General features: G+C 38.3%; 1 protein-coding gene across 1 annotated transcript; it reads right to left on the bottom strand.

Annotated features, from left to right (window-relative positions):
- Nucleotides 1-302: 302 nt before the first annotated feature.
- On the bottom strand, nucleotides 303-5,254 carry LOC113859416. The gene is made up of 13 exons (XM_027492197.1): nucleotides 5,188-5,254; nucleotides 4,911-5,140; nucleotides 3,844-4,032; nucleotides 3,101-3,684; nucleotides 2,880-2,964; nucleotides 2,476-2,588; nucleotides 2,305-2,374; nucleotides 1,822-2,065; nucleotides 1,461-1,686; nucleotides 1,150-1,368; nucleotides 981-1,065; nucleotides 518-698; nucleotides 303-454 (listed from the first exon to the last, which is right to left on the bottom strand). The coding sequence occupies exons 1-13, from the start codon at nucleotides 5,252-5,254 to the stop codon at nucleotides 303-305; spliced, it is 2,445 nt and encodes an 814-aa protein (XP_027347998.1).
- Nucleotides 5,255-27,992: the final 22,738 nt, after the last annotated feature.

The raw sequence follows: 27,992 nt of genomic DNA, 5'->3' as shown, positions 1-27,992 counted from the left end.
AACTCAAAATGCAAGAAACACATCTATCAAGTTATGAAACTTCCAACTAAGAATGGCAAATGAAAAGTTACTCACATAAATAAAATCTAAAAGAAAGGGAATCCAATGAAAAATATGCTAAGGAATACTCCCTTCCCCCACACTTAAACCAAACATTGTCCGCAATGAGGGAAAAAGAAATAGAAAATGCAAAACATGCAAACAATACAAGAATAAAGTGCAAAATATACATAAAAAAGTAAAGGAAAGTATAAGGAAAAGAAAAAAAGGTAAAAGAGAACAATGCTCCAAACTCCGAGTGCCTATGTAGACACATCTTCCATCAAAGTAGGCTCCACTAAGGATAGATCAACTATGTTCTGAGCTGGCTCCACTGGTCTGCTCTCCTGGAATAGTTTTAGCTGATGACCATTGACTTTAAAAGTCCTGCCGGTAGCTTCATCCTGAATCTCAACTGCAACATAGGAAAAAACATGAGTAATCACAAAAGGTCTATCCCATCTAGATCAAAGCTTACCTGCAATCAATTTCGACCGAGAATTAAACAATAACACTTTTTGGCCTACAAAGAACTCTTTCATCAGAATATGTGTATCATGAAATCTCCTAACTTTCTCTTTATACAATCTAGAATTCTCATAGGCTTGCAAGCGTATTTCATCAAGCTCCTGAAGTTGGAACTTCCTTTCAATTTCAGACTGCTCAAGTGTCAAGTTACTACTTTTAACAGCCTAATATGATTGATGCTCAATTTCCACCGGAAGGTGGCATGCTTTACCAAACACCACTCGAAATGGAGACATGCCTAATGGTGTCCGATAAGCTGTCCTCTAAGCCTAAAGAGCATCATCCAGAAACTTACTTCAGTCTTTCCTGTTCGGGTGTACTAACTTTTGCAACAGGTGCTTGACTTCTCTGTTGAATACCTCAGCTTGCCTATTAGTTTAGGGATGATATGATTTAGCAACTCTGTGTGTAACCCCATACTTCTGGAACAATGCTGCAATGGTCCTGTTACAGAAGTGACTCCCCTGGTCACTGATGATAGCCTTAGGCACACTGAACCTGCAAAATATATGAGTACAGAGAAAATCCGAAACAACTTTAGAATCATTAGTTTTGGTGGTCTTTGCCTCCACCCATCTGGACACATAATCAACAGCAAGCAATATGTAAGAATATCCAGTAGAAATAGGAAAATGACCCATAAAATCGATGCCCCAAACATCAAAGACCTCACAAAAAATAATGGGCTGTTGAGGCATCTCATGTCTCCTGGTAATAGTCCCTCCTGCCTTCTGACTGTCCTGTTGAGGCATCCTCTGTCCAATACTCTCCTGACTGTCCTCTGCGGTCCAAAATGGCCTCCTACATATGTGTCATGACAAAAATGCAAAATGTCCTGAAATTCATGGTCATGGACACATCGATGGATAACCTGGTCATTACAAAATTTCCACAGATATGGATCATCCCAGACATAATATTTAGCATTACTTTTTAGTTTATCAACCTGGGATCTATATGCATCAGGAGATACAACAGAAGTAACCAAATAATTCACAATATCAGCAAACCAGGGTACAAAATCTATAGAATTCAGAGCAAATAAATAATCATCAGGAAAGCTATCACGGATAGGTAAAGGGTCAACAGTCCCTTCAATATGACTCAAGTGATCAGAACCTGATTCAACACACCACTCCTATCTTTTATCTCAATATTAAATTCCTGCAGATTTCGCATCCGACTTCTTCAATAGGAATTTCAGTGCAGCATGATCTGTAAAGACAGTTATTTTGGAGCCAAGCAGATAAGAACGAAATTTATCTAATGCAAATACAATAGCCAACAGCTCCTTCTTAGTGGTGGTATAATTTATCTGAGTTGCATCAAGAGTTCTAGAGGCATAAGCAATAACGTGGAGAAATTTACCAACTCTCTGAGATAATACAGCTCCTAGTGCAAAGTTGGAGGCGTCACACATCAACTCAAAGGGGAGCTCCCAATCTGGTCGCTGCATGATAGGTGCTATGGTGAGTCTCCTCCTCAACTCCTCAAACGCCTCCTTACACGAATCAGTGAATAAGAATGGTACGTCTTTTTGCAGAAGACTGGACAGTGGCAGAGCAATGGTGCTGAAGTCTCTAATAAATCACCTATAGAAACCTGCATGTCCAAGAAAAGAATGCACCTCCTGCACAGACGCGGGTAAGATAGAGAAGAAATAACATCAATTTTTTCCTTATCAACCTATATTCCCCTCTCAGAAATAAGATGTCCTAAAACTACACCTTCATTTACCATAAAGTGGCATTTCTCATAATTAAGCACAAGGTTAGTTTCAACACATCTTTCTAACACCCTGGTTAAGCTATGCAGACATAAATCAAATGAAGAACTTAAACAGTAAAATCATCCATAAACACCTCCATGCAATTATCAATTAAATCAGAAAAGACACTCAACATACACCTTTGAAAAGTAGCAGGTGCATTGCATAGGCTGAATGACATCCTTTTATAGGAAAAAGTGTCGAAAGGATAGGTGAAAGTGGTCTTGTGTTGGTCCTCAGGAGCAATATGAATCTGCATGTAACCAGAAAAACTATCCAGAAAACAACAATGAAATTTACTTGCCAACCTCTCAATGACCTGATCAATGAATGAGAGAGGTAAGTGGTCCTTTCTAGTAGCTTGGTTGAGTCACCTATAGTCAATACACACTCTCCATTTGTTAGCAACTCGGGTAGGAACCATCTCATTCTCCTGGTTCTTCACAATAGTAATCCCAGACTTCTTAGGCACCACTTGGACAGGTGAAACTCATGTACTGTAAGAAATGGGGTAGATGATTCCAGCCATCAGTAGCTTGGTCACCTCCTTCTTCACTGCATCCAGAATGGTAGGATTGAGTCTTCTTTGGGGCTGTCTCACTGGCCTAGACTCATCCTCCAAGTGAATCCTATGCATACATATAGCCGGACTAATACCAGGAATGCATTCAATGTCCAACCGATGACTTTCTTGTACACTTTTAGGACTTGCAGCTGCTTCTCCTCCCGGTCCTCCAGAAGGCTGCTGGATATAATCACTGGAACCTCTGCTCTGCATCCAGATTAGCATATGTAAGGTGCTTTGGCAGAGGACTCAACTCCAATGAAAGTGGCTGCTGAATAATTGATAATGGAGGTTGTGGGGCAACAGCAGCCATGGATATCATAGAATTTGGATCTGCACCTGCAATGGAAGGTAAAACAACAGAAGATATGGCAGTATTAATCTCATCACAAATGGAACAAATGTCATTATCACAGGTGTAGCCTGGTAAAACATCTAAATCCAAATCTAAATATGAAAACTGAGACGAATCAAAATCTGAATTCAAATCTACATCTACATCTACATTTACATCAACAACATCTATAGCAATATCAAAATCTATGACATCAATATTAGAATAAAAAATAACATTTCTATCCAATACATCAACTAGAAAAATAGAAAAATCAGAACACTCAGAAAGCATTGAATGGCTCTCAGCTGGATGTCTCATGGCATCAAAGATATTGAAGTGAACTGTGTCATCTCCAAACTCCATGGACAGTGTGCCTGTATGGACATCAATCTTGGTCTTTGTAGTCATCAAGAATGGTCTACCCAGAATTAAAGTCGAGTTCTCATCCTGTATATCAAGAATGTAAAAATCAGCCGAAAAAATTAATTGGTTAACTTTTACAAACACGTCTTCAAGCACTCCCAAGGGCTGAGCTGTGCTTCAATTTGCTAATTGAATAATGATGTTGGTTGGTTTCAAGTCTCCCAAATGCAACATCTTATATACAGCTGATGGCATAACATTGATAGAAGCTCCCAAATCCAGTAAAGCATCAGCAAAAGAGGACTTTCTAATTGTGCAGGGAATGGAGAAAGTTCCTGGATCACCGGATTTCTGTGGAAGGCTAGATTGGGACAAGGATGAAACTGTCTGGACTTTCCTCTTCTTCAAGTTCCTCTTATAAGTACAAAGCTCCTTCAAGAATTTTACATAACGAGGAATCTGTTTAATGACATCTAGCAAAGGAATATTAATCTCCACCTTGTTGAAGGTATCCAACAACTCTTGGTCTATTTCTACTTTCTTTGATGAAGGAGCTCTAGATGGAAAAGGAAGGGGAATTTACTGCTGCTGCACAGAATTATCTCAGATTCCCTCTTCACTTCCACTACCTTCACTGGCCTGTATTGGACAATTGGTCAGTTTCTTGCCACTTCTCAAAGTAATAGCACTCACATTACCTTTTGGATTAACTACAGGCTGAGAAGGAAGTGCTTCAGAACCTTTGATGAATCCATATTTTACTAAATTTTTATACATCATTTATTACTTTTTATAGAAAAGAATAGACTTAGATAGTGTAAATAAGATGAATATTCCAATTAGGCTAAATAATATAGGTTTCTTAGTTTTTGGTTAATTTACATTGATTTAGATAGTTTATTTTACATGTTTTGATCATTTGAATAATGTGGCAGGAATCCCCAAGCTTATTTTGAAGAATTATTGAATTTTGAGGAATTTGAGGTGAAAGTAACTACTTTCAAGATTGATAGTGACAACTATAGCAAGTCGCTTCCAGTAAAGGGACCAAAGTGATCACTTTCAAAGTTTAAAGTGACAACTACAGCAGCCCAAAATCCACTAAACATGCGCATGGTTACTATGAAAGTTCATAGTAATCACTCCAGAGCATGCAGAATTAAAGGTGCTGCACGTAGTTACTATCAAAGTTCATAGTGACAACTCCAGAGAGTCCAAAATGTCCCAGTGCTGCGCGTGGTACTATGAATGTTGATAGTATAATCCAAGGTGGAGAAATCATCCCAATCTAAGGTATGGTCCACTAGCACCACAACCACAACATCAGAAGTATGCTTATCCACAACAGTCTCCACATCCTTCATACCACCAGTCAATACACCACCCTGTGCAGCAACAGCAACAACAACTAAAGTACTTGCCCCCTCCCTTGAGACAGCAGCAATCTGCACAGCAAAATCAAGCTCAACAACAGCCTCCTTCACAGCCCAGCAACGGACCTTCCTTGGAGGAGTTGATGAGTCAAATGGCCACTTAAAGTCTGCAGTTTTAGCATAATGTTTCAGCCACCATTTAGGATTTACAGACCCAAATTGGGCAGCTGTGAATAATTTACAGTAGCAAGGGTGCAAAGGTGATGAACGAACTTTCTCATGTTGTGTTTAAAAGATTTGTCGCAAATCCTCATCAAAATTTAAACAAATTAATGTAGTACTAGGGTTACCTTAGATTGTCTCCCGTGAACATTGGCTATTAATCTTCATTAAACATGTTGAAGGCATTAATTGAACAAGCAATTAAAATGGGGGGTTTTGTGGTTTCAAATCAAAATAAAGAGCAGCAAGCAAACAAGTTTAATTAATTCAAAAAGTAGAAAGTAGCAATCCTTAGTTTATCTACATAGATTCTATCCTCATTCCACTCAAGATTTAACATTCATCCTCTCTCATATGAATTAGGTTAATTTAACAAGCAAAAATCAACCTTATGGTCCTAACAAGCAATTTGCTAGGCTCTAATCCCTTATCCCAAGATTACGCAACCTTAGAATTAAACCTAGGATTAAGCAATCCCTAGTTTAGAATCTCCTTAAAATGAATTAGGGTTAATTAAGCAATGTTCCCCCTTATTCACCATTAATTCAATTCAAGAGGCAAGGAAGAAGTAATTCATGAAAAAAAGGAGTTATATTATCATTAAAATCAAGGAAATCAAGAATCCATGTGAACTCACTAAGGATTACATAAAATTTAGCCCTCCATGGAAATGGGGGTCAAAAACATAGTTGGAAAATGCAGAAAACTCATTAGCGTTAATGTAAAAGCAAGAGAAATGAGAAACCAAACCCTAGGTTGGACCCTTGGCTGTCACCCAAGGTTGCCCTAAGCTCTGGAAAAATGTCCTAATTTAGTAAAGAAGAAAAAGGTACGAAAAATGTAAGAGCTCCTACCCTAATTTGGCAAAAATCTATTTATACTAAAGTTGGCGCCCTCCAAAGTAATTACTTTCATTCTTTCATAGTAGACACGCGCAACATCAATTGGGTTTTGCCTTTCTGTAGTGTCCACTATCAACTTTGATAGTAACCACGCGCAGCACTAGGACATTTTGCATGCTCTGGAGTGATTACTATGAACTTTGATAGTAAGTACGTGCAGCAGTGGGACATTTTGCATGCTCTGGAGTGATTACTATGAACTTTCATAGTAACCACACGCAGTTTTAGTGGATTCTGGGCTGCTGTAGTTGTCACTTTAAGCTTTGAAAGTGATCACTTTGGTCCTTTTGCTGGAAGCGACTTGTTGTAGTTGTCACTATCAATCTTGAAAGTAGTTACTTTCACCTCAAATTCCTCAAAATCCAATAATTCTTCAAAATAAGCTTGGAGATTCCTGCCACATTATTCAAATGATCAAAACATGTAAAATAAACTATCTAAATCAATGTAAATTAACCAAAAACTAAGAAACCTATATTATTTAGCCTAATTGGAATATTCATCTTATTTACACTATCTAAGTCTATTCTTTTCTATAAAAAGTAATAAATGATGTATAAAAATTTAGTAAAATATGGATTCATCACAACCCCAAACATAAACTTTTACTTGTCCTCAAGCAAACCAAAATTCAAGAACTTAAGTAAAAAGGGCTGGACTTATCCAAAAAAAATTTCTCAAAATTTTTCTGTTCCAATCTTTCAACTCTAATATACACTTCCTCCATTTCAAAATAATGGAGTCATTCAACAAAGAAAGCACACTCATATCAATTAATTTTATGCAAAGTCCCATACAAGTAAAACAAAAATTCAACAAGGTTCATCATACTTCACACAATGCAAAGAAATTATCTAGCTCACAAGGTGGTGTTTCACTCTTCACTCGTCAGTGTTGCAGGCTAGGTATTTTCCCTCAATACATGCAAATTGCTCTACCCTACCATATGCTTTCCCATATTCTCAATCTCCTTTGCCTCAATACAATGATTTACCTATCAAAAGGACTTGGTTAGTCACAAATAGGGATAGGAAAGGTTCAATTTGATCAAGGAGGGTCAAAAGCTCAAGTGGATTTTCAAGATAGGGGAATCCTTTTGAGTGAGTGAATACAACAATTAGAATGAAATGCGTCAAATGAGGTAGCCTAAGAGGTTCAAGCATTTTTTTACCTTGTTTTTCATCATTTTTCATTATGTGAAGATCTCTTCAATCTCTTGGACCTTGCTTCGTTTTATTTTCTTTTTCTTTTTCATTCTTTCTTTTATGATTTCTTAGACTTTGGCAACCACTCTTTTTTTTTTTAACATGTATTAGTAACATGTATGATGTCCACCAACCCAAACTTGAGAGGTTGCTTGTCCTTAAGCAACTACCGTCAAAATCAACACCCCAAACTTAGTATTTGCATTCACTCTTGATGTTAGTCAAAAGAAATATGTTCTTGATGGGAGAAAAAAATGTTTTGGCAAACTAAGTTTGGCAAAAGATGAAGATGTAATACAATAAGGTGTAAGGGTGGGCAATGGTGAGTGTGTGTGTGTGTGTGTGTAAAGGAGGCCTCAATCATCTAGATAAAAATTGCATAATGCATATTCAACTAAGAAGTAGGGCAAGTTCTAGAGGATGGATGCAAAATTACATGGAATATACACACAGAAAGGAAATTAGGAGCTCAATTCTCTACCATGGTTAAAATGGTGATAACTACTTAACATCATGTGAGGATAATTCACCTTGCAAGAAAAGATATTCAACATGGCATGGAGAGAAAATTATTTACAAAAGTAGAGTGTGTTCATAAATTGAATGAAAATTGCAGTAAGAGTCTAGAATTGGAATTACAGAATTAAATTCAATGAACAAGAGAAAGAACAAAGCATTATTTTTGTATTTTGATGTATAATTGTGCAGGAAAAATGAGGTTAAGAGTATATGAAATAGAGGCAATGAACTTCACCCCCCTTTCATGAATGATAGTGCCTCAACTCATTGGACAAAAAAAATTGATGCTCCTCTTGATGGAATTGAGAGCTTTCTCTGCACAAAGAGACAATAAATTCAGCACCAGAAGAACAAAATAACTCAAACTTAGATAATATATATATACAACATAAAAGAGTTAAGTATTTGTTCAGAGTAGAAGCAATAAAGAAAAATTAAAGGCAGGGAAAATAAATGAAAAAGTGTACTAATTACAGGGAAATTAGCAGAGAAAATATGTACAATGAAAGAGAAGGTTAAATAAATAACAGAAATAGAAATTTTAAGCTAAATTGCATCCTCATCAGAGCTGGAGGAGAGGTCATCATCAGCTACATTAGTGTCGGTGTCCTCATCATCTTGCTCCTCTGCTGCTGCTATTGGGTCTGGTACTTGCTCCCCCTCTGGGCTGCTATCTTCCTCTTCCTCCTTCTCTTCTGCTGTAGTTGTGAAAGGCGGAAGATCATTCTGAACAGCTGCTCTGAGATAAAGGGCTGAGAAAGTAGGGACATAGTAGATCTCTTCAGCAGTCATCCCCACCTTCTTCCCTATGTTGAGCAACATGGTATCTGTGAGGGTCAGAGCAGCCTTCTGGCCAGCATGTATAACATTTTGTCCCAGAGCTATTTCCTTCAGCTGGTCTTTCATGTTGGAAAGGAAGCATTTCTTTCCTGCAACTTGGGGAGGCATCTCTCGGGCTGAGCTCTTCTTAGCTTTAAACAGCTCCTTCACCATAGTTGTGGTGATGCAGGGAGCTGCTTTAATTTTCTGTTGATATTCCCCAAAGTCAACTCCAGCATCCTGGCAGAGCATAGTGATGATGGAGGGAAAACCCATAGAATCCTTCTTCCTAGCTAGGATCTCCATGATGGCATTGCTAATAACATCACCAACATGGATGGGCATCCCTGTCATGATAGCATAAACTAGCTCTGCTCTCTTCACTGCTAGGGTATATGAATGCATGACTGGCATGAAGGAGCTCAGGATGAAGATGCTCCAGACTTTGGCAGGTGGAAGGAGGTGCTTTGTAGTCAGATTCTTGGGCTAAAGCTTTATGTCAAATTCCCAGTTCTCTCTAGCCTTGCATATTGCTTGAAGGATTGGCTTGTAGTCCTTCTCCTCCAAGTAGCTGAAAGTAGTGTAGTCCAGCTGTCCAGCCCTCTATTCAGGAAGAGGAATGTTGAGGATCCTCTGGATGTTGGCAGGGTTGAAGTCTATCATCTTGCCTCTTATCATGGAGTGCCTGTAGGAGAAATCATCTCCCTTAACCCTGAAGGCATTGGCATAGAACACCTGGGTGATGTCCTTCCACCCATGCCCAGCACATGTGGTGAACAAATCCCACCCCTTTTTCTGGATTTCCTGCTCAAATTGGGGGTAGGTCCCTTTTTGCAGGTCGAAATTCCTGTCCTGCATAATGTGTCGCCTGAGAATATTTGCTTTGAAGAAATTCTCATGAGCCAAGGACCTAAATCAGGGATCATGGGCAGGCTGAGGCCTAGAGGAAGAAGCAGCTGCTGTCTTGGCCCTGGGTGCGTTCTTTCTACGAGTGTTTGCCATTAATCTGCACATAGAAAAAGGGATGAATGAGTGAAGTGCAGAATTAACCATGTAGCAAGAATTTCACACCATTTGGAAATGAAAGAGAGAAAATGCAAGCAATTTACAGCACTGTTGCAGAAGAAAGTAGCTACTATGATAAATGAAAGTAGTTACTTTGGCAATAAAGTATGACAGAATGTAGAGGTAATGGAGTGGGCATAATTTCACAACAAGTGTGCATGAATCAGAGAAAATTGAGGCAAATCAAAGTAGTTCTGTATACAAAAGTAACTACTAGCTAGTTAATAGTAACTACTCTGACAATGAAAGAATAGACAGTTAGGTACATGCAGAGTGGTCACTATGAAGTGAATTATGTCAGTTTGTGCAATATTGAAATGATAAAAGTGGCCACTATGATTTCAGTGAAGCTTAGCAGCATGAAAATATCATGTAGACACATAATACTTGCAAGTTCAAGCAACAAATTAGGTCCAGTGTAGAAGGAAATAGTTTTCAACCCAAAATGATTACTATGTGTTGGCAGGTAATTACTATGATAGCAAAAATAGTTTCAAAATGAAATCCATAATTCATGTGTTTAAAATGCAGAAAAGCACATGTCATATATTGAATCATGGTATGAAAAAGAGGTTCATTTGATAGTAGTTGAATGTAAAATTTAAACACAGAGTGCATTTGGATCCAACAAACTAATTACCAACTTCTGAATCAATCTGTGACATGTAATGTGCAGAGAAAAGCTATGCATTGGATGAATTCAACTAGATCAGCTAAGGTAAAAAGCATGTGGAGCAATATGGGTCTAATTTCAAATCAAATTTCTAGAATTCAGAACAAGGAGTGAGTGAAAATGTAATTAGATGGTAGTGCAACTGAATCAGATCAGCAATGAGTGTATGAAATGAGTAGAACACAATATATTCACAGAGAGTGGTTACTATGAATGTTGATAGTGACTACTCCAGAGCAAAAACACTTCAAATTCATAGAGGAAAAATGCAAATTGATTTCTAATCATGAGAATTGGAATTTCAATGCATAGAAATCACATTCCAAACTAAAATGAACCTAGGGGAAACAGAATTTCAGCATTACATACAAAGTAATCACTACTAATTATGAAAGTAGCTACCCTAGGGTTCAAGCATGTCAATTTGCACACACAGAATCAAATTAATCACCCTACTAACTTAAAATCATATAATCATCCCTGCAGAAACTGATTTTAACTAGTAATTTCAACTAAAATTGGTTCTAATAAAAAATCCCCAATTGAAAAATGAAGAACCCTAACGCAGAGAGTAAGGAAGAGGAAATTACCTGGATTGGAGTTCAAATCAAGTGCAAAAATGTAGGAAAGTGACGTTCAAATGCAAGGAATTGAATTTGAGGGAATGAGTGCTTAGGAAATTTGAAGAAGAGTGAAAATTTCTCAGAAATGAAGAGTGAGAGTGAACGTGAAAGGAGCCTTATTTATATGAAAATGTTGGGCGTGGTTACTCTCAAGAATCATAGTAGACACGCGCAAAGGGTTTAGCAAAAATGGGGTGTGTATGGCTACTATGAACTTTCATAGTAATCACTCTAAAGGTGCCTTTCTCAGTTATTTCAAAAGAGGTTGTGCGTGGTTACTATGAACTTTCATAGTAACTACGCGCATCAAATTTTCAAAAATGGTTTCTGTAGTGGTTACTATGAAAGTTTAAAGTGACCACTACAGAGGCACCCTTCATGTGTAATTTTCCAGAGTGCTGCACGTGACTACTATGAACTTTCATAGTAGTTACGCATAAACCAATGAATTTAAAAGCCTTCAAAGTGGTCACTATGAAAATTGAAAGTGAGAACTACAGAGAGTAAAGTCACATACCTTGGTGGAAAGTGACCACTATGGCTTGGGAAAGTGATTACCTTCATGGCAAACTTCAAAATTCTTTCTAAAGTGAATGCTTGGTACCATGGAAATGATTATTCCTTTCTCTCTAATTGGACTTCCATGAATATATGCATAAATTGAATCCAAATAAAGCAATTTTTTCTCTACAAAAATTATGAACAAATCATCAATCAAATAATGAGTCAAGTGTTGAACAAAATGTTTATGCAGCATGAACTAAACAACATGACTAGTAACACAGCTCAAATAAAAGAATGCTTATTGAAATCAAAAGAGAACTAGAAAGTGCTATAAAAACGGTGAGTTGCCTCTCACAAAACGCTTCTTTAACGTCACTAGCTTGACGTTTTATAGAGGTCTCACTCCAAAATAACTAAAGAATCAAGAACAGTTGGAGGTTGCTCTAGGAAAACTTCCTCCACATTAGCCTTAAGTGTAGGATTCCCATGGAAAGGCTTTAGGCGATGGCCATTCACTTTAAAAACCTTGTTTGTGGATTCACTTTTTACCTCCACTACTCCATAGGGAGAAATGGAAGTCACAATGAAAGGTCCGATCCACCTAGATCTGAGTTTTCCAAGCATGAGCTTCAAACAGGAATTGAACAGCAAAACCTTTTGACCTATGAAAAACTCTTTCCTTGCTATTTTTTCATCATGAAAGGCCTTTGTTTTCTCCTTATAAATTCTAGAGTTTTCATATGATTCAAGGCGAAGTTCTTCTAATTCTTGCAAGTGCAATTTCCTTTGTTCTTCAGCTTTGTCTATGTCCATATTGCAGGCTCGAACTGCCCAATAAGCACGATGTTCTATGTCCATACTGGGAGGTGGCAGGCTTTTCCATAGACAATTATGTAAGGTGACATTCCCAAAAGAGCCTTGTATGCTGTTCTATGAGCCCAAAGAGCATCATCAAGATGCTTGCTCCAGTCTTTCCTATTTGGCTGAACAATCCTTTCCAAAATCTTCTTAATTTCTCTGTTGGAGAGCTCAGCCTGCCCATTGGTTTAGGGGTGATAAGGTGTAGATACTTTGTGCACTACTCCATACTTTCTCAATAGAGTCTCAATGGTTCTATTGCAGAAGTGGGTACCCTGGTCACTGATCAAAGCTTGAGGTACTCCAAACCTACAAAACAAATGAGTACGCACAAAATCTGCAACCACTCTTGAATCATTAGTTCTTGTGGGCTTAGCCTCTACCCACTTAAAGACATAGTCCACAGCAAGCAAAATATATAAGAAACCAAAGGAAGGAGTGAAAGGACCCATGAAGTCTATACCCCAAACGTCGAATACATCACAGTATAAAATGGATTGTTGAGGCATTTCATGCTTCAAGGTGATTACCCCTCCAGTTCTTTGGCATCTCTCACATGTAGAACACACTTGCCAAGAGTCCTTAAAGATTGTAGGCCAATAAAAACCCGCATCCAGTACTTTCCTTGCAGTCTTTTGGGGCCTAAGGTGGCCTCCTACAGTAGTGGATGCATGGCAGAATTGCAAAACTGATGCAGTTTCTTCCTTAGGAATGCACCTCCTAATCACTTGATCACTACAGAACTTCAACAAATAGGGGTCATCCCACAGGTAATGCTTGGCATCATTCTTGATCTTTTCCCTTTTACTACTTGGTGCATCTGCTGGAAAAACTCCTGCAACTAAAAAGTTTACAATATCAGCAAACCAAGGCAACTTTGAAGTACACAACTCTAATAGTTGCTTATCAGGGAAATCATCTTTTAGAGGAGTGAGTTCAGGGACTCCTGATGAATCCATATTTTACTAGTATTTTACAATAGTTTTTAGTGCAATTAATAAAGAAAACATGCTAGAAATAGTAGAAAACCCTTAAAAAAATAATAAAATGTTGCATGTCACTTTTAAACATAGTTATTTTAAAATTCATTGATTTTCTATGTAAAAAGTGACATTTCAAGTATGCTTTTGTAGGGAATTCTGAGCTAAGTTCATGAGGATTGGATGATCAAAGGAAAAATAGAAGAAAAGTAGCAAAAATTGGAGGAAAGAAGTTGATAATTGAAGAACAGCCTCTGAGTGATCACTTTCGCTGGTGAAAGTGATCACTCCAGAACCATAAAATGGAAAAGAGCTTCTGCGTAATCACTTTTGCTGGCAAAAGTGATCGTTCCAGAGAGGTTGCAATGAGAAGAGCTTCTGCGTAATCACTTTTTCTAGAAAAAGTGAGCGTTCCAGAGAGTCCTTCAAGAAGAGTAGTTGCGCGTGTTGAACACGTGCAAGAAAGCAGCTTCTGCGTGTTCACTATTTCCAGCAGAAGTGAACACGCGCATGACATTAGCAAAGGAAGCTTCTGCGTAGCTACTATTTTCAACAAAAGTGAACACTTTGAAGTGCGCGTGGCTACTATCACCAGCAAAAGTGAACACGCGCAAGTGGAAATGAAGAATTATCCTCTGCGTGATTACTATTACTGGAAAAAGTGATCACGCCAGCAGAGCGGGAATTCTATTAAAGGCAGTTAGCTCAAGAATTTAGTAGTTTTTTGTTCATTTTTTATTTTACATTTGTTTTTGTTGTTGAGAGAGTCAGAGAGGGAGATTGAGGACGAACACCAAGCTTCATTTCTTGAGGGATCAGATTGGAGATTGGCTTGAAGATGTTTCTTCTTTGTTCATTCTCTTCTCCTCTTCTCTTCTCTTCTCTTTTTGTAATGTTTGCTTAAACTCTTTGTGGTTAGGAACTATGAATCTGAAATGGAAATGTTGAATTGATTTTGGATCTAAACTTTGAGTTTTAGATTGGATTGAGTGATTGATTCTGCTGTTAAAGTAGTGATTGAATGGAAATTTGATCAACTAATCATAGAGGAACTCTTATCAATGGGAATTGAATTTGTTTCTCAGATCTGAATTAATTACCAAGGTTATTGGTTTCTTAGGGATAAGATATCTTAATCTTGCAATCTTTTGGTTTCTCAAACTTAATGCAGCATTTGATTGGATTAGATCTAAGGGATTGGAGTGATTTGATTAGATGCTAGATTCATTGAGGCAAGAGATTGTCCTTTGATTAATACAACGTGAAACTGATTGTCATTCCATCTAAATGCTTGAAAGTTCAGAACTTTATTGATTCAATGTTGAAGTTTTGGTGAAACAATTTCCTAACTACTCTTTCTACATCTGTTTACTATATACTTTTATACTAACTGTTCTGTTTTACTTTCTAATTTCATTTTTGATACATTCATACCAATTCCATCTGAAATTTGTAAAGCTCAACTAATTGTGATCTTGTGAAGTGATAATTGAGAACTTTATTCCCTGATGACGATACTTGAAACTCAATTTGATTCTAAGATTTTTTATAACTTGCTACAACAACACTAGTACACTTGCTAGTCAGTTTACCTTCATTGCAACAACAATTGTAAAGATTGTGACAACTCCCTCTATCCTGCTCAAATGATCTGCCACCAAATTTTGTGCTCTACTTCTATCCTTTATCTCTACATCAAATTCTTGAATAGAAGCATCCACCTTATTAGCCTTGGCTTTGAATCTGTCTTTTTCAAAAGGAACTTAAGAGCAGAATGATCAGTAAACACCAAAACTTTTGACCCTAGCAAGTATGATCTAAATTTATCTAAAGAATTACTATGGCCAATAGTTCCTTTTCAGTTATGGTATAGTTACACTATGCAGGATCCAAAGTCCTAGATGCATAATAAATGACATGTGGATCCTTACCAAACCGCTGTGCTAAGACAACACCCACAGCAAAATTGGATGCGACACACATGAGCTCAAATGGAAGTGTCCAGTTTGGTGGCCGAATGATAGGGGTTGTGGTCAAGACTGTCTTTAGGCAATCAAACGCCTCTTTGCACTTGGCTCCAAACTCAAAATCAATATCTTTCTGCAGTAACTTGGAGAGAGGAAGGCTATCCTGGAAAAATCCTTGATAAAGCGCCTGTAGACACCTGCATGGCCAAAAAATGCACGCACCTCTCGCACGCAAAAGGGGTAAGAAAGCTGTGAAATGACATTAAGATTAGTAGGATCTACCTCAATTCCCTTCTCAGATATTATATGACCTAAGACTACCCCCTGCTTAACCATAAAATGGCATTTCTCAAAGTTCAGAACAAGGTTAGTCTCTATACATTTTTGTAAAACTCTATCCAAGTTTCCTAAACAGGCAGAAAATGATGACTCATATTTAGTGAAGTCATCCATGAAGACTTCAATACAATGTTCAACCAAATCAGAAAATATGCTCAACATGCATCTTTGAAATGTACTGGGAGTATTGTAAAGCCCGAATGGCATTCTCCTATATGCAAATGTACCGAATGGGCATGTAAAAGTGGTCTTCTCCTGATCCTCACGAGCTATGTATATTTGAAAATAACCAGAGCATCCATTTAGGAAGCAGTAGTGAGACTTACCTGCCAGGCGCTCCAGCATCTGATCAATGAAACGTAGAGGAAACTGGTCTTTCCTGGTCGCTTGGTTGAGCCTCCTATAATCAATGCAGACTCTCTAGTTGTTTTGCACTCTAGTGGACAAGAGCTTATCTTTCTCAGTTTTCACCACTATAATCCCTGACTTTTTGGGCACCACCTGCACTGGGCTCACCCATGTGCTATCTGATATCGGGTAGATGATGCCTGCCTGGAGTAGCTTGGAGATCTCCTTCTTCACCACCTCCAATATGATCAGATTTACCCTCCTCTGGGGCTGTCTTACTGGCTTGGATCCTTCTTCCAACAAAATTTGGTGCATGCACAGGGAAGGGCTGATTCCAAGGATGTCAGCCAAGGTCCATCCAATATCCCTTCTATGCTTCCGAATCACATCGAGCAACTGCTCCTCTAGGTCCTCATCAAGCTCAGTGGATGTGATCATAGGGAGCTTCTCACCTGCTTCTAAGTAAGCGTATTTTAAATGCTCAGGCAAGGGTTTAAGCTCCAAGGTGGGAGGCTGCTTAACTGAAGGCAGTGCTGTAGCACTTTCATTTGAAATGGTTTCTGCAACATTTAAACCACAAGGGTTAGACTCAATTATATTTGCTGTACTCAATGAACCACATTCTATGCCTTTTGATTTTTCAATGTCATTAATATCAGAAGTTGCAGAATCTAAATCCAGAAAATCAGCAATACAAATATCACACAAAGATGAATTAGTACAATATTCACAAATTTTAATATCTATGGTATTTACACAATCAGAAAAATCAAAGAAAGAGTCTCCTAAAAATTCAACAAAACTATCATTTATCAAGCTATCAAGAACATCAATGTGGAAAACTGAATGCTCCTCAAGTGAGTGCTTCATAGCATCTAGTATATTGAAGCAAACCACACCCTCTCCAAACTCTATAGTGAGAGTTCCAGCATGTACATCAATTTTGGTCTTGGCCGTCTTCAAGAATGGCCTCCCCAAGATGATTGGTGCAGCTCTTTTTATTGGCTCTTCTTCTTGTATGTCCAAGATGTAGAGTCAACAGGAAAGATCAAGTTATTCATTCTCACTATAACATCCTCCACAAGGCCAGCTAGATTAGTAGTGCTCCTATTTGCTAGCTAGATGATGACACCTATGGGCTGCAATGGTCCAACAGACAAAGATGTGAAGATAGATAAAGGCATAACATTAATAGATGCACCTAAATCAAGCATGGCATTATCTATCCTATTGTTGCCTATAATGCAAGGAATACTAAATGTCCCTGGATCTTTGCATTTCTCAGGCATGGAAGTTTTTTGCCTCTCAAAGAGGGCTGATACATTCCTCCCCATGTTCACTCTTTCATTACCCTTTAGCCGCCTTCTATGAGTGCACAAGTCCTTAAGAAGTTTGGCGTACTTTGAAATTTGCTTGATAGCATCTAACAAGGGGATATTGACTTCAACCTTTCTGAAAGTATCCAAAATTTCTTTGTCAACCTCTTCTTGCTTCTTGCTAGGCTGAACCATTCTTTGAGGGAAAGGAATAGGAATGGACCTCTCTTCTTTGTCTACCACTTTTGGTTGACATAGTGTGGGCATAGGTGCAGGCTACTCTTGGCTCTCAACCTCTCCTTCTTCATCTTCTGCAGCTAGAATGCAACTAGGATCCTTCTCCTTAGGCATTCTGGCTCTTGCATCACCTTACCAGATCTCAAGGTAATGGCACTCACATTCTTTGGGTTCGTTACAGTTTGTGCAGGGAGATTTCCTGAACCTTGAGATTGAAGTTGAGTCAGGGATGAAGCAAGTTGACCCATTTGATTCTCCAAGGTCTTAATACTTGCTTGAGTCTGTTGTTGGAAAGCATGACTCTGTTGTTGGAAATTGAGATTATTCATAGTGAGTTGCTTCACAAGGTTTTCCAAGGATGACTCTCTCTTTTGAGGTGCAGGAGCTAGTAAAGAAGATGTTTGATGGTGATGCTGAGATGAAGATGATGGATGGTGATGTTGCTGGGTTGAATATGGCTTGCTTTGTCCAGCTTGATGTGGTTGGAAATGGTTGTTGGTTGGTTGGCTAGAGCCTTCATGTTGTGCATTTCCTCCCCAGCTTAAGTTAGGATGGTTCCTCCAACCGGGATTATATCTATTAGAAGATAAATCACAGCTTTATTGTTGTTGCTGCGGCAGCATAAGCTTGAGGATTACCTTCTGATAGTCATATTTTAATACATCTTTCTCTCTATGTTTTCAATTTAATTGAGTCTTTTTAGTATATTATTTTGATGTGTTAGTTTAGATTTGTGTTGGTAAGTCATTTAGGATTTAAATTTAAATCTTTCTTAATTCCCGCCATAAATTCCTGTTTTGACACAGTTTCTTGAAAAGACCATATCTAGAGCTACACTACTCGGAATTGGACAAAATTGGTGTCCCTGGAAAGATAAGAGAGAGATCTACAACTTCTCTGTTTCAAGAAAAGCCCAGTTAGAACATCTTTAGGCCCAAAACTGCGTCACAATGTTGCGGTCCTGCAATGAATTTTTCAGAATTTGGTTTTATTGTTGACATTACTTAATTAGGGTTTTAGGAACCTCGTTAGGAAGCTGGGCCTTAATTAAGCCCAATTATTTTGTCTTTAAATAGGGTTTATGATTTTGCGTGGGGATATTCTTCCCTCTTTTTTGCCTTAATTTTCAGAATTTTTAAATAAAAGCTTTCGTAAGGATTCCTCTCGTCTCCCTCTCTTTTATTTTTGGAAACTTCATCTGCTTCTCTAATTGGTCGAGCAACATGATTATGAAGCAAGGCTAATTCATCAACCGGTTCAAGGTTTCAAAAACTACATTGCATTCGAGTTTCAAAATAGGTTTTATCGAATTCCTCCTTTCCTTCCTCTTTTCTAATTAGGTTAATTACGTTTTTCATGATATGGAATTTTCGTTGCATCCTAAATAGAAAGAATAGGTTAATTTCAGATTTGAATTAATTGGATTCACCTAATTTAATCAATCAATTGTTCTAAATTTTGTTAAAGCATTGGGTTTGCGATTGCGGTTCTTGTTTTGATGGAATTCATAATCTAGATTTAGATTTTAGGGTTGTTGATGCGCATTGAATTAGTGTGATTGGAAATTTGTTGGGATTATATTTGTGTGAACGACGAGAATTGCATTGTAGGGATTGAGATCTTGAATTGGTTGAATTTCATAATCCTTAATTTTCGTTTTTGTTATTTTGTCGTTTAAATTCAAAACAAATCCTCCCCCAATCTAATTTGAAATTGCATGATGGAACTAAAAATAAAATGCATTTTATGTCCTTGAGAGATGACCTAGGTTTGCTTCTTGTATTGCACAAATTTTTGAGAAAATCTAGCTTGTTTGATACCATTGCGACGTGGTTATCAAAATGGCACCGTTGCCGGGGACATAAGTCATTTTGTTTTTATTTCATCATTCTGTGATTGTGTGTTTTTGTGATTCACTCTTCTGCGTTTGCGTTTTCATCGTAGGGATTCTGTTTGTCTATTTTTTTTTGTTTATTACATTTAGTTTTGCAGATTTAATTCGTGTTTTTAGTGTTTAGTTGTGTGATTGGTGCCATTGTGGTCAATTGTGTGTGGCTGGATGCGAAAAACAGAGGACTAGTAGGAATAGAAAACATAGATGCTGCATAATTGCTATCAGATTTCACTGTTCATCGTGCACTGTTCACGTACTGTTCACACACTATTCATGCACTATTCATCCGATTTTGAAAAATTTCAAAAAAAATAGCTAGAGATTGAATTTTGATCTGAATTTTGTGTCCACATTTCTTTTAGTGTCTATTAGTGTTTAGAGTTGGTAGACTGCAAAAATCATTTATAGAAAAAAAGATACATCTTGGTGGCTGAGAAAATTTTTGCGAAACTTCAAAGTGGCATAACTTTTGCTAGAAAATTCAGAATTAAGCTTATTGCATATGCATTTGGGGTAGAAAAAAAATTTCTATTCAATTGATCCCGCTCTGCCGGTTGAGGCTGCCCAGAATTTCAAAAATTGCTTGTTTTCTAAAAGTTTTTTTATTTTTCAGTATTTATTGACCTATTTTTCTTGACTTTAGGCTTCTAGTTCCCATAGCAATTCAATTCAAAAAAATCTGAAAATTTTTGTGGTGTTTTCCCATACCAAAAAGAGATTTATCATGGTCCCCCTTCATTCATATCTTGCATTTTGATGGTACTTGCTTTGTAATCTAAAAAATTGATGGTACTTGCTTTGTAAATTTTTGAGTATTTTCTGTTCTTGTTGGTTCTAACCTTGAATGACCAGGGCCAACCCTGTTATATTGCATGAACCTGACCCTGAAATAGAAAGAACACTTCAGAGGATAAGATCTAGCAAAAACAGTGGTAATGGTAGTGGTAGTGGTAGCTTATTTGGTGATTCTGAAACTATTACTGTTATTCCTATTGTTAGGGAGAACATGGCTGATAATCCTGAGCTAACTTTGAAGGAATTGGCCACACCTAATGTTGTGTATCAGTCATGGTGTGTCCAATATCCTGAAGATGAAACAACCTCTTATGAGCTTAAATCTGGACTTATCCATTTGTTGCCAAAGTTTCATGGACTTGCAGGTGAAGATCCTCACAAGCATTTAAAAGAGTTCCATGTGGTGTGTTCCACCATGAGACCACAAGGAGTGCCTGAAGACCATGTCAAGATGAAGGCGTTCCCCTTCTCCCTGGATGGTGTTGCGAAGGATTGGCTCTACTTCCTACCTTCAACAATCACCACATGGAATCAAATGAAGAGGTTATTTCTGGAGAAATTCTTCCCTGCCTCCAGAACCGCTGCAATAAGAAAAGAGATTTGTGGTATAAGGCAGTTGAATGGAGAGACCTTGTATGACTACTGGGAGAGATTCAACAAGCTGTGTGCTACCTGCCCTCACCATCAGATAAGTGAGCAATTACTAATTCAATATTTTTATGAAGGGCTAACTTTGATGGATAGGAGCATGATAGATGCAGCAAGTGGAGGAGCATTGATGGACAAGACACCACAGGCTGCGAGACAGCTTATTACAAACATGGCAGCCAACACTCAACAATTCAGATTCAGAGGAGCCGCTAAGGGAGTGAATGAGATAGCACTTGGTGCTAGTACTGGTGCTGTTCATGGTGTGGAAAATCAAAGGCTGGAAAACAAAATCAATGAGCTGACCACCATGGTGAGGCATTTGGCAATTGGCCAACAACAAGTGAATCTAGTAAGTGAGCAGCTAGCAAGAGTCTGTGGGATATGTACTTCCACTGAGCATCCTACAGATTCATGCCCTACCCTGCAAGAGACGGATGCGAATGTTTCTGGAATCTACACCAACCAACAGCAGCAATATAGATCTCCACACCAACAGCAGAATTATAACCCGTACTCCCAGACATATAACCCGGGCTGGAGAGATCATCCAAACCTGAAATGGGGGCAGCAGCAACAAGGTCAACAATCTTCATTTCAACCTGCTGCAGGCAAATATCAGTCTCCATTCAGGCAACAGCCACCTCCACCTTCAACACCTCCTCCTGCACAAAGGAGCGAGCCATCATTCCAAGAGATGATGCAACAGATGGCTACAAACAACCTGCAGTTTCAACAGAACATGCAAGCAACCGTCCAGGATTTGAAGATTCAGGTTGGACAGCTAGCCACTCAAGTGAGTCAGATTCAGTCTCAAGGCTCCAGTAATTTGCCTTCTCAAACAGTCATGAATCCAAAGGGCAATGTGAGTGCTATTACCTTGCGAAGTGGAAAAAAGTTACCAGCAGTTGTAGCTGCAGCACCAGATTCTGAAAATGAGAGTAGTGCCACTGAAAAACATGTTCCGTTGCCTTTCCCGAGCAGACCAGCAGCAGCAAGAAAAAAACCAGAGTTGGACAATGAGTTGCTGGACATGTTCAGCAGAATAGAAGTAAATATTCCCCTCCTTGACGCCATCCGACAAGTTCCAAAATATGCAAAGTTCCTAAAGGAATTGTGTACCAACAAGAGGAAGCTAAAGGGCAATGAGAGAGTGAGCATGGGAAGAAATGGCTCTGCACTCCTCCAGAATAAAAATGTGTCTGCAATCATTCCACAAAACTTACTCCCTGAGTTGCCACAGAAGTGCAAGGATCCAGGAACTTTCACCATCCCTTGAACTATTGGATAGGAAGTTTTTACAAATGCTATGCTGGATTTAGGTGCTTCAATTAATGTTATGTCTGCATCTGTTTTTAGATCCTTGCATATTGGAGATTTGATTCCTACAGGAATTGTAGTCCAGCTAGCAAACAAGAGCACTGTGCAGCCACTTGGTGTTGTAGAAAATGTTCTTGTCAAAGTTGAGGACCTCCTTTTCCCTGCTGATTTTTATATTCTAGAGATGGAGGATGACCTGCCTAGCCATGCTACATTGATCCTTGGGAGACCATTCTTGAGGACGGCGGGAACAAAGATAGATGTGCATGCAGGGACCCTTTCTATGGAGTTTGGTGACAATTTGGTACAGTTCAACATTTTTGAGGCAATGAGACACCCAACAGAGAACCATTCTATTTTCAGTTTGGATGTTATTGATTTACTTGTTGATGATTATACAAATTTAGATGATTTGTTTGCTGATTCCTCAGACCTTACTGACCCATCATGTGCTTGTGATGATTCTTCTATGTGTGCTGTTTGTAGTGTTGATGTTGCAGGTGCAACAGATATGGTTACACCAGTAGATGATTCACTACCAGCAGTTGATCTAGCTCTAGCTCCATCTCCATCAATAGAGCTTAAGCCTTTACCTGCACATCTGAAGTATGCTTACCTAGAGGACAACCAGTGACTTCCTGTCATTATAGCTCGGGATCTCAAATCTGATCAAGAGGAGAGATTACTGCAGGTCTTGAGAGATCATAGGAAGGCCATTGGTTGGACCCTTGCTGATCTTCCTGGAATTAGTCCTGCCATTTGTATGCACCGAATTTTATTGGAGGATGAGTTTCGACCTGTGAGACAGCCACAAAGGCGACTCAACCCTACTATTCTAGATGTTATGAAGAAGGAGGTCACAAAGCTACTGGCAGCAGGTATTATTTATCTTATTTCTGACAGTAAGTGGGTTAGTCCTGTGCAGGTGGTCCCAAAGAAGATTGGGATGACTGTGGTGAAGAACCAGGATGATGAGTTGGTTCCAACTAGAGTTCAAAACAGTTGGCGAGTTTGCGTAGATTACAGGAGACTTAACCAGGCAACTCGCAAGGATCATTTCCCTTTTCCATTCATCGATCAGGTATTGGAAAGGCTGGCAGGTAAATCCCATTACTGCTTTTTAGATGGATTTTCTGGGTACATGCAGGCTCATATTGCACCGGAGGACCAGCACAAGACTACATTCACCTGCCCATTTGGCACATTTGCTTACACTAGGATGCCATTTGGCTTATGCAACGCTCCGGGCACCTTTCAGAGGTGTATGGTTAGTATATTTTCTGACCTTTTGGAGAGTTGCATGGAGGTGTTTATGGATGATTTTACTGTCTATGGTTCTTCATTTGATGCATGCCTAGAGAATTTATCTAAGGTGTTACATAGGTGCATCCAAACTAACCTTGTGTTAAATTTTGAAAAGTGTCATTTTTTGGTCACACAGGGTATAGTCTTGGGTCACTTAGTCTCCAGTCAGGGTATTCAGGTTGATAAGGCTAAAATTGATATCATTGCTTCTCTACCTTACCCCACTTCTGTGAGAGAAATGCGTTCCTTTCTTGGACATGCAGGTTTTTACATGAGGTTTATACAGGACTTCAGCAAGATTGCATTACCATTGTCCAAGCTGCTACAGAAGGAAGTAGAGTTTGTTTTTTATGAGCCCTGTCAGCTAGCTTTTCAGGAGCTGAAGAGGCGGCTAACCACCACACCCATTGTTCAGCCACCTGATTGGGAGCTTCCTTTTGAGCTCATGTGCGACGCATCCAACTTTGCACTTGGAGCTATTTTAGCTCAGCGGGTTGGGAGACTTTCTCATGTTATAGCCTATGCTTCTCGCACGTTGGATGCAGCTCAAGTTAATTACACCACTACTGAGAAAGAGCTTCTAGCTATTGTATTTGCCTTAGATAAATTTCGTTCATATTTGCTAGGCTCTAGGATTATTGTGTTTTCTGACCATGCAGCTTTGAAATTCTTGTTGAAGAAGCCCGATGCTAAACCTAGATTAATCAAGTGGATGCTTCTCCTTCAGGAGTTTGATGTTGAGATCAGAGATAGGAGTGGTGCAGAGAACTTGGTAGCAGACCACTTGAGTGTCTTTCCTCCAGATGCATCTAGAGCACAGATAGCCAAACTGAAAAGTGAGGCTAAATATTATGTTTGGGATGACCCTTATTTGTGGAGATTTTGTAGTGACCAGGTAATCCGCAGGTGCATTCCAGATCAGGAGATCCATTCTGTGCTTCAGTTTTGTCATAGTTCACCTGTGGGAGGACATTATGGATCATACAGGACAGCTAGAAAGGTGTTGGAGAGTGAGTTTTACTGGCCTACCATTTTCAGAGATGCACATCAGATCTCTAGCACCTGTGAGCAGTGTGAAAGAGCAGGGACGGCCATTACACATAGGCATGAGATGCCCCAGCAACCGATCATTTTCTGTGAGGTTTTTGATGTTTGGGGTATTGATTTTATGGGTCCATTCCCTGCATCTTTTGGTTACACATTCATTTTACTAGCTGTTGATTATGTTTCTAAATGGGTGGAGGCTAAGGCCACCAAAACTAATGATTCCAAAGTTGTTGTGGATTTTGTTAGATCCAACATTTTTTACAGATTCGGTGTGCCTAAAGCCATTATCAGTGACAGGGGAAGCCACTTCTGCAATAGGAGCATGCAAGCTTTGCTTCATAAGTATGGGGTTGTGCATAGAGTGTCTACAACTTATCATCCCCAAACTAATGGGCAGGCTGAGGTTTTTAACAGGGAAATCAAGCAGATTTTGTAGAAGATAGTCCACCCCAATAGAAAGGATTGGAGCAAATTTTTGGAGGATGCTCTTTGGGCCCATAGGACGGCTTACCAGACACCGATTGGGATGTCCCCTTACAGGATTGTGTTTGGTAAAGCATGTCATCTGCCCGTTGAGATCGAGCATACAGCATATTGGGCAGTTAGACATTGTAACTTAGAGTTTGAACAAACAGGTATGGAAAGGAAGCTTCAATTACAACAACTTGAGGAGCTTCGCTTGGAGGCCTATGAGAGCTCGAAGATCTATAAAGAAAAAGTCAAACGTTTTCATGATAGAAATATTTTGAGAAAGGAGATCAAAGTGGGCTAACAAGTGCTTTTGTTCAATTCCCGCCTAAAGCTTATAGCCGGTAAACTTAGATCTAGATGGGATGGTCCTTTTGTTATTACTAATGTGTTTTCCCATGGTGGAGTTGAGATTAAGAATGAAGTTACCGGTAGCATTTTCAAGGTCAATGGACATCAACTCAAGGAATTTCATCAAAGTCCAAAGTTGGAGGAGAAAAATGTAGAAAGCATAGCCTTGGAAGCACCAACCCTTGGACCTTGAGAGAGTTCTTTCCCCATTCTGTATTCTTTGAAATTGTCTTTGTTGTGTTGCTGCATTGAGGGCAATGTGATTTTTAGTGTGGGGGGAGTTGCATGCATATTGTGTTGCTATTTTCTGTTTTCGTTTTTCTGGTTTGCTGTTTTCATTTTTCATTTTCTGCTGTTTCTGTTTTGCTGTTTTCTATTTTCATTTTTTCTGCTGTGCTGATTTCTACAAATTTCGTTTTCTATTCTGCAGTTTTTGTTTTCATTTTCTGCTGCAGTTTTCGTTTTCTGTTGCAGATTTCATTTTTCTGCTGCTGTTTATAATTCTATTTTCTGTTTTTCTGCTGTTTTGGAGTACGAATTCTGCATGTTTTTGTGCCTCTACTTTTCTGTTTTGATGATGTTTTGTTGGAGTAGTTACACAAATTTTCATTCTTTCCTTATAATTTCTAGATGTAGGAATTGTGAAAGTTGTTACACCATTTTTAGTTGATAGGTTGCAATACTTGATATGAGTCATTTTTACATTTTTAGTTGAGCAAGTTACTTGAAAAAAGGATGAGTTTGATTCATTAATGATAGAATATGAACCTTGTGAGAATTTTGAGCATATTTTACTTCTTTCTTGTGTGATTTCACTCATGTTGCTAGATTACCTTTGGTTTTGCCTTGTATCTTTTTGAAGCTTCTTGTCACATGCATTATTGATATGATTTAGGCCTTCTTTCAAAATGTAGCCACTTTGCCAAATTGACTTACCTCGCATTAATTCCACTTGTTTACCCCCTTTGAGCCTTTATAACCCTTCCTTGACTTTAGCTCATTATGAACTATAAAAAAAAAATAAAAAATTAAATAACCATGATGTTCCATAACCTTAGGGATTAAAGAAGCTTTGGAATTGTTTTGGGAATGGGTCTTTAATAAGTGTGGGGGTACTTCTAGGGAATGCTTATTCTAAATTGTGGATATTGATATTGAGTTGTTTGGTATTAAGTGGAAAAAAAATTAAAAAAAATAAAAATAAAAATAAATGTGTTGCAAGACATAAGATTTAGGAGATGTTTCAAGGGGTAATCCCTTTGCTTATTTGAACTTATTCCCCATTGCTCCTCTTTTCTCTTTGGTTGTTTAGCCTTAATATCTTTCTCACCTAACCTTTACCTTGGCCACATTACAAGCTAAATAAAAGTCCTTTTGATCTTTAATTGCATGTGTTTCAAGTTGTGGAAATTAGAAGCTTGTCAAAACTTAAGTGTGCTAGTTTTCATGTTGTGATTGAGTGTAAACACTAGCCGAAAATTTTTTTTGAGAGTTAAGAGCTATATACTACCTTGTGAGGTTCTATCATTGTTGAATCTTTCTTTATTTTGACTTGTCTTCTTGCTTACTCTTAATGTCATTTGTGTCTCATAGATTGTTTGTTGCCTTGATTCTAGAAGTGTTTGTTTTCTTTCTTTATTCTTTGCATTGGAAATTCATTAGAAAGTTTTGAGAATTTTTGTAAGTTTTGCCCCGGAGTGCAAAGGATTAAGTGTAGGGGTATTTGATAGTCATATTTTAATACATCTTTCTCTCTATGTTTTCGATTTAATTGAGTCTTTTTAGTATATTATTTTGATGTGTTAGTTTAGATTTGTGTTGGTAAGTCATTTAGGATTTAAATTTAAATCTTTCTTAATTCCCGCCATAAATTCTTGTTTTGACACAGTTTCTTGAAAAGACCATATCTAGAGATACACTACTCGGAATTGGACCAAATTGGTGTCCCTGGAAAGATAAGAGAGAGATCTACAACTTCTCTGTTGCGAGAAAAGCCCAGTTCGAACATCTTCAGGCCCAAAACTGCGTCACAATGTTGCGGTCCTGCAATGAATTTTTCAGAATTTGGTTTTATTGTTGACATTACTTAATTAGGGTTTTAGGAACCTCGTTAGGAAGCTGGGCCTTAATTAAGCCCAATTATTTTGTCTTTAAATAGGGTTTATGATTTCGCGTGGGGATATTCTTCCCTTTTTTTTGCCTTAATTTTCAGAATTTTTAAATAAAAGCTTTCATAAGGATTCCTCTCATCTCCCTCTCTTTTATTTTCGGAAACTTCATCCCCTTCTCTAATTGGTCGAGCAACATGATTATGAAGCAAGGCTAATTCATCAACCGATTCAAGGTTTCAAAAACTACATTTCATTCGAGTTTCAAAATAGGTTTTATCGAATTCCTCCTTTCCTTCCTCTTTTCTAATTAGGTTAATTACGTTTTTCATGATATGGAATTTTCGTTGCATCCTAAATAGAAAGAATAGGTTAATTTCAGATTTGAATTAATTGGATTCACCTAATTTAATCAATCAATTGTTCTAAATTTTGTTAAAGCATTGGGTTTGCGATTGCGGTTCTTGTTTTGATGGAATTCATAATCTAGATTTAGATTTTAGGGT

Source organism: Abrus precatorius, unplaced genomic scaffold (genome assembly GCF_003935025.1).
Source record: "Abrus precatorius isolate BTA unplaced genomic scaffold, Abrus_2018 Scaffold2, whole genome shotgun sequence".
NCBI lineage: Eukaryota > Viridiplantae > Streptophyta > Magnoliopsida > Fabales > Fabaceae > Abrus > Abrus precatorius.
This window is presented reverse-complemented; position numbering and strand designations above follow the sequence as displayed.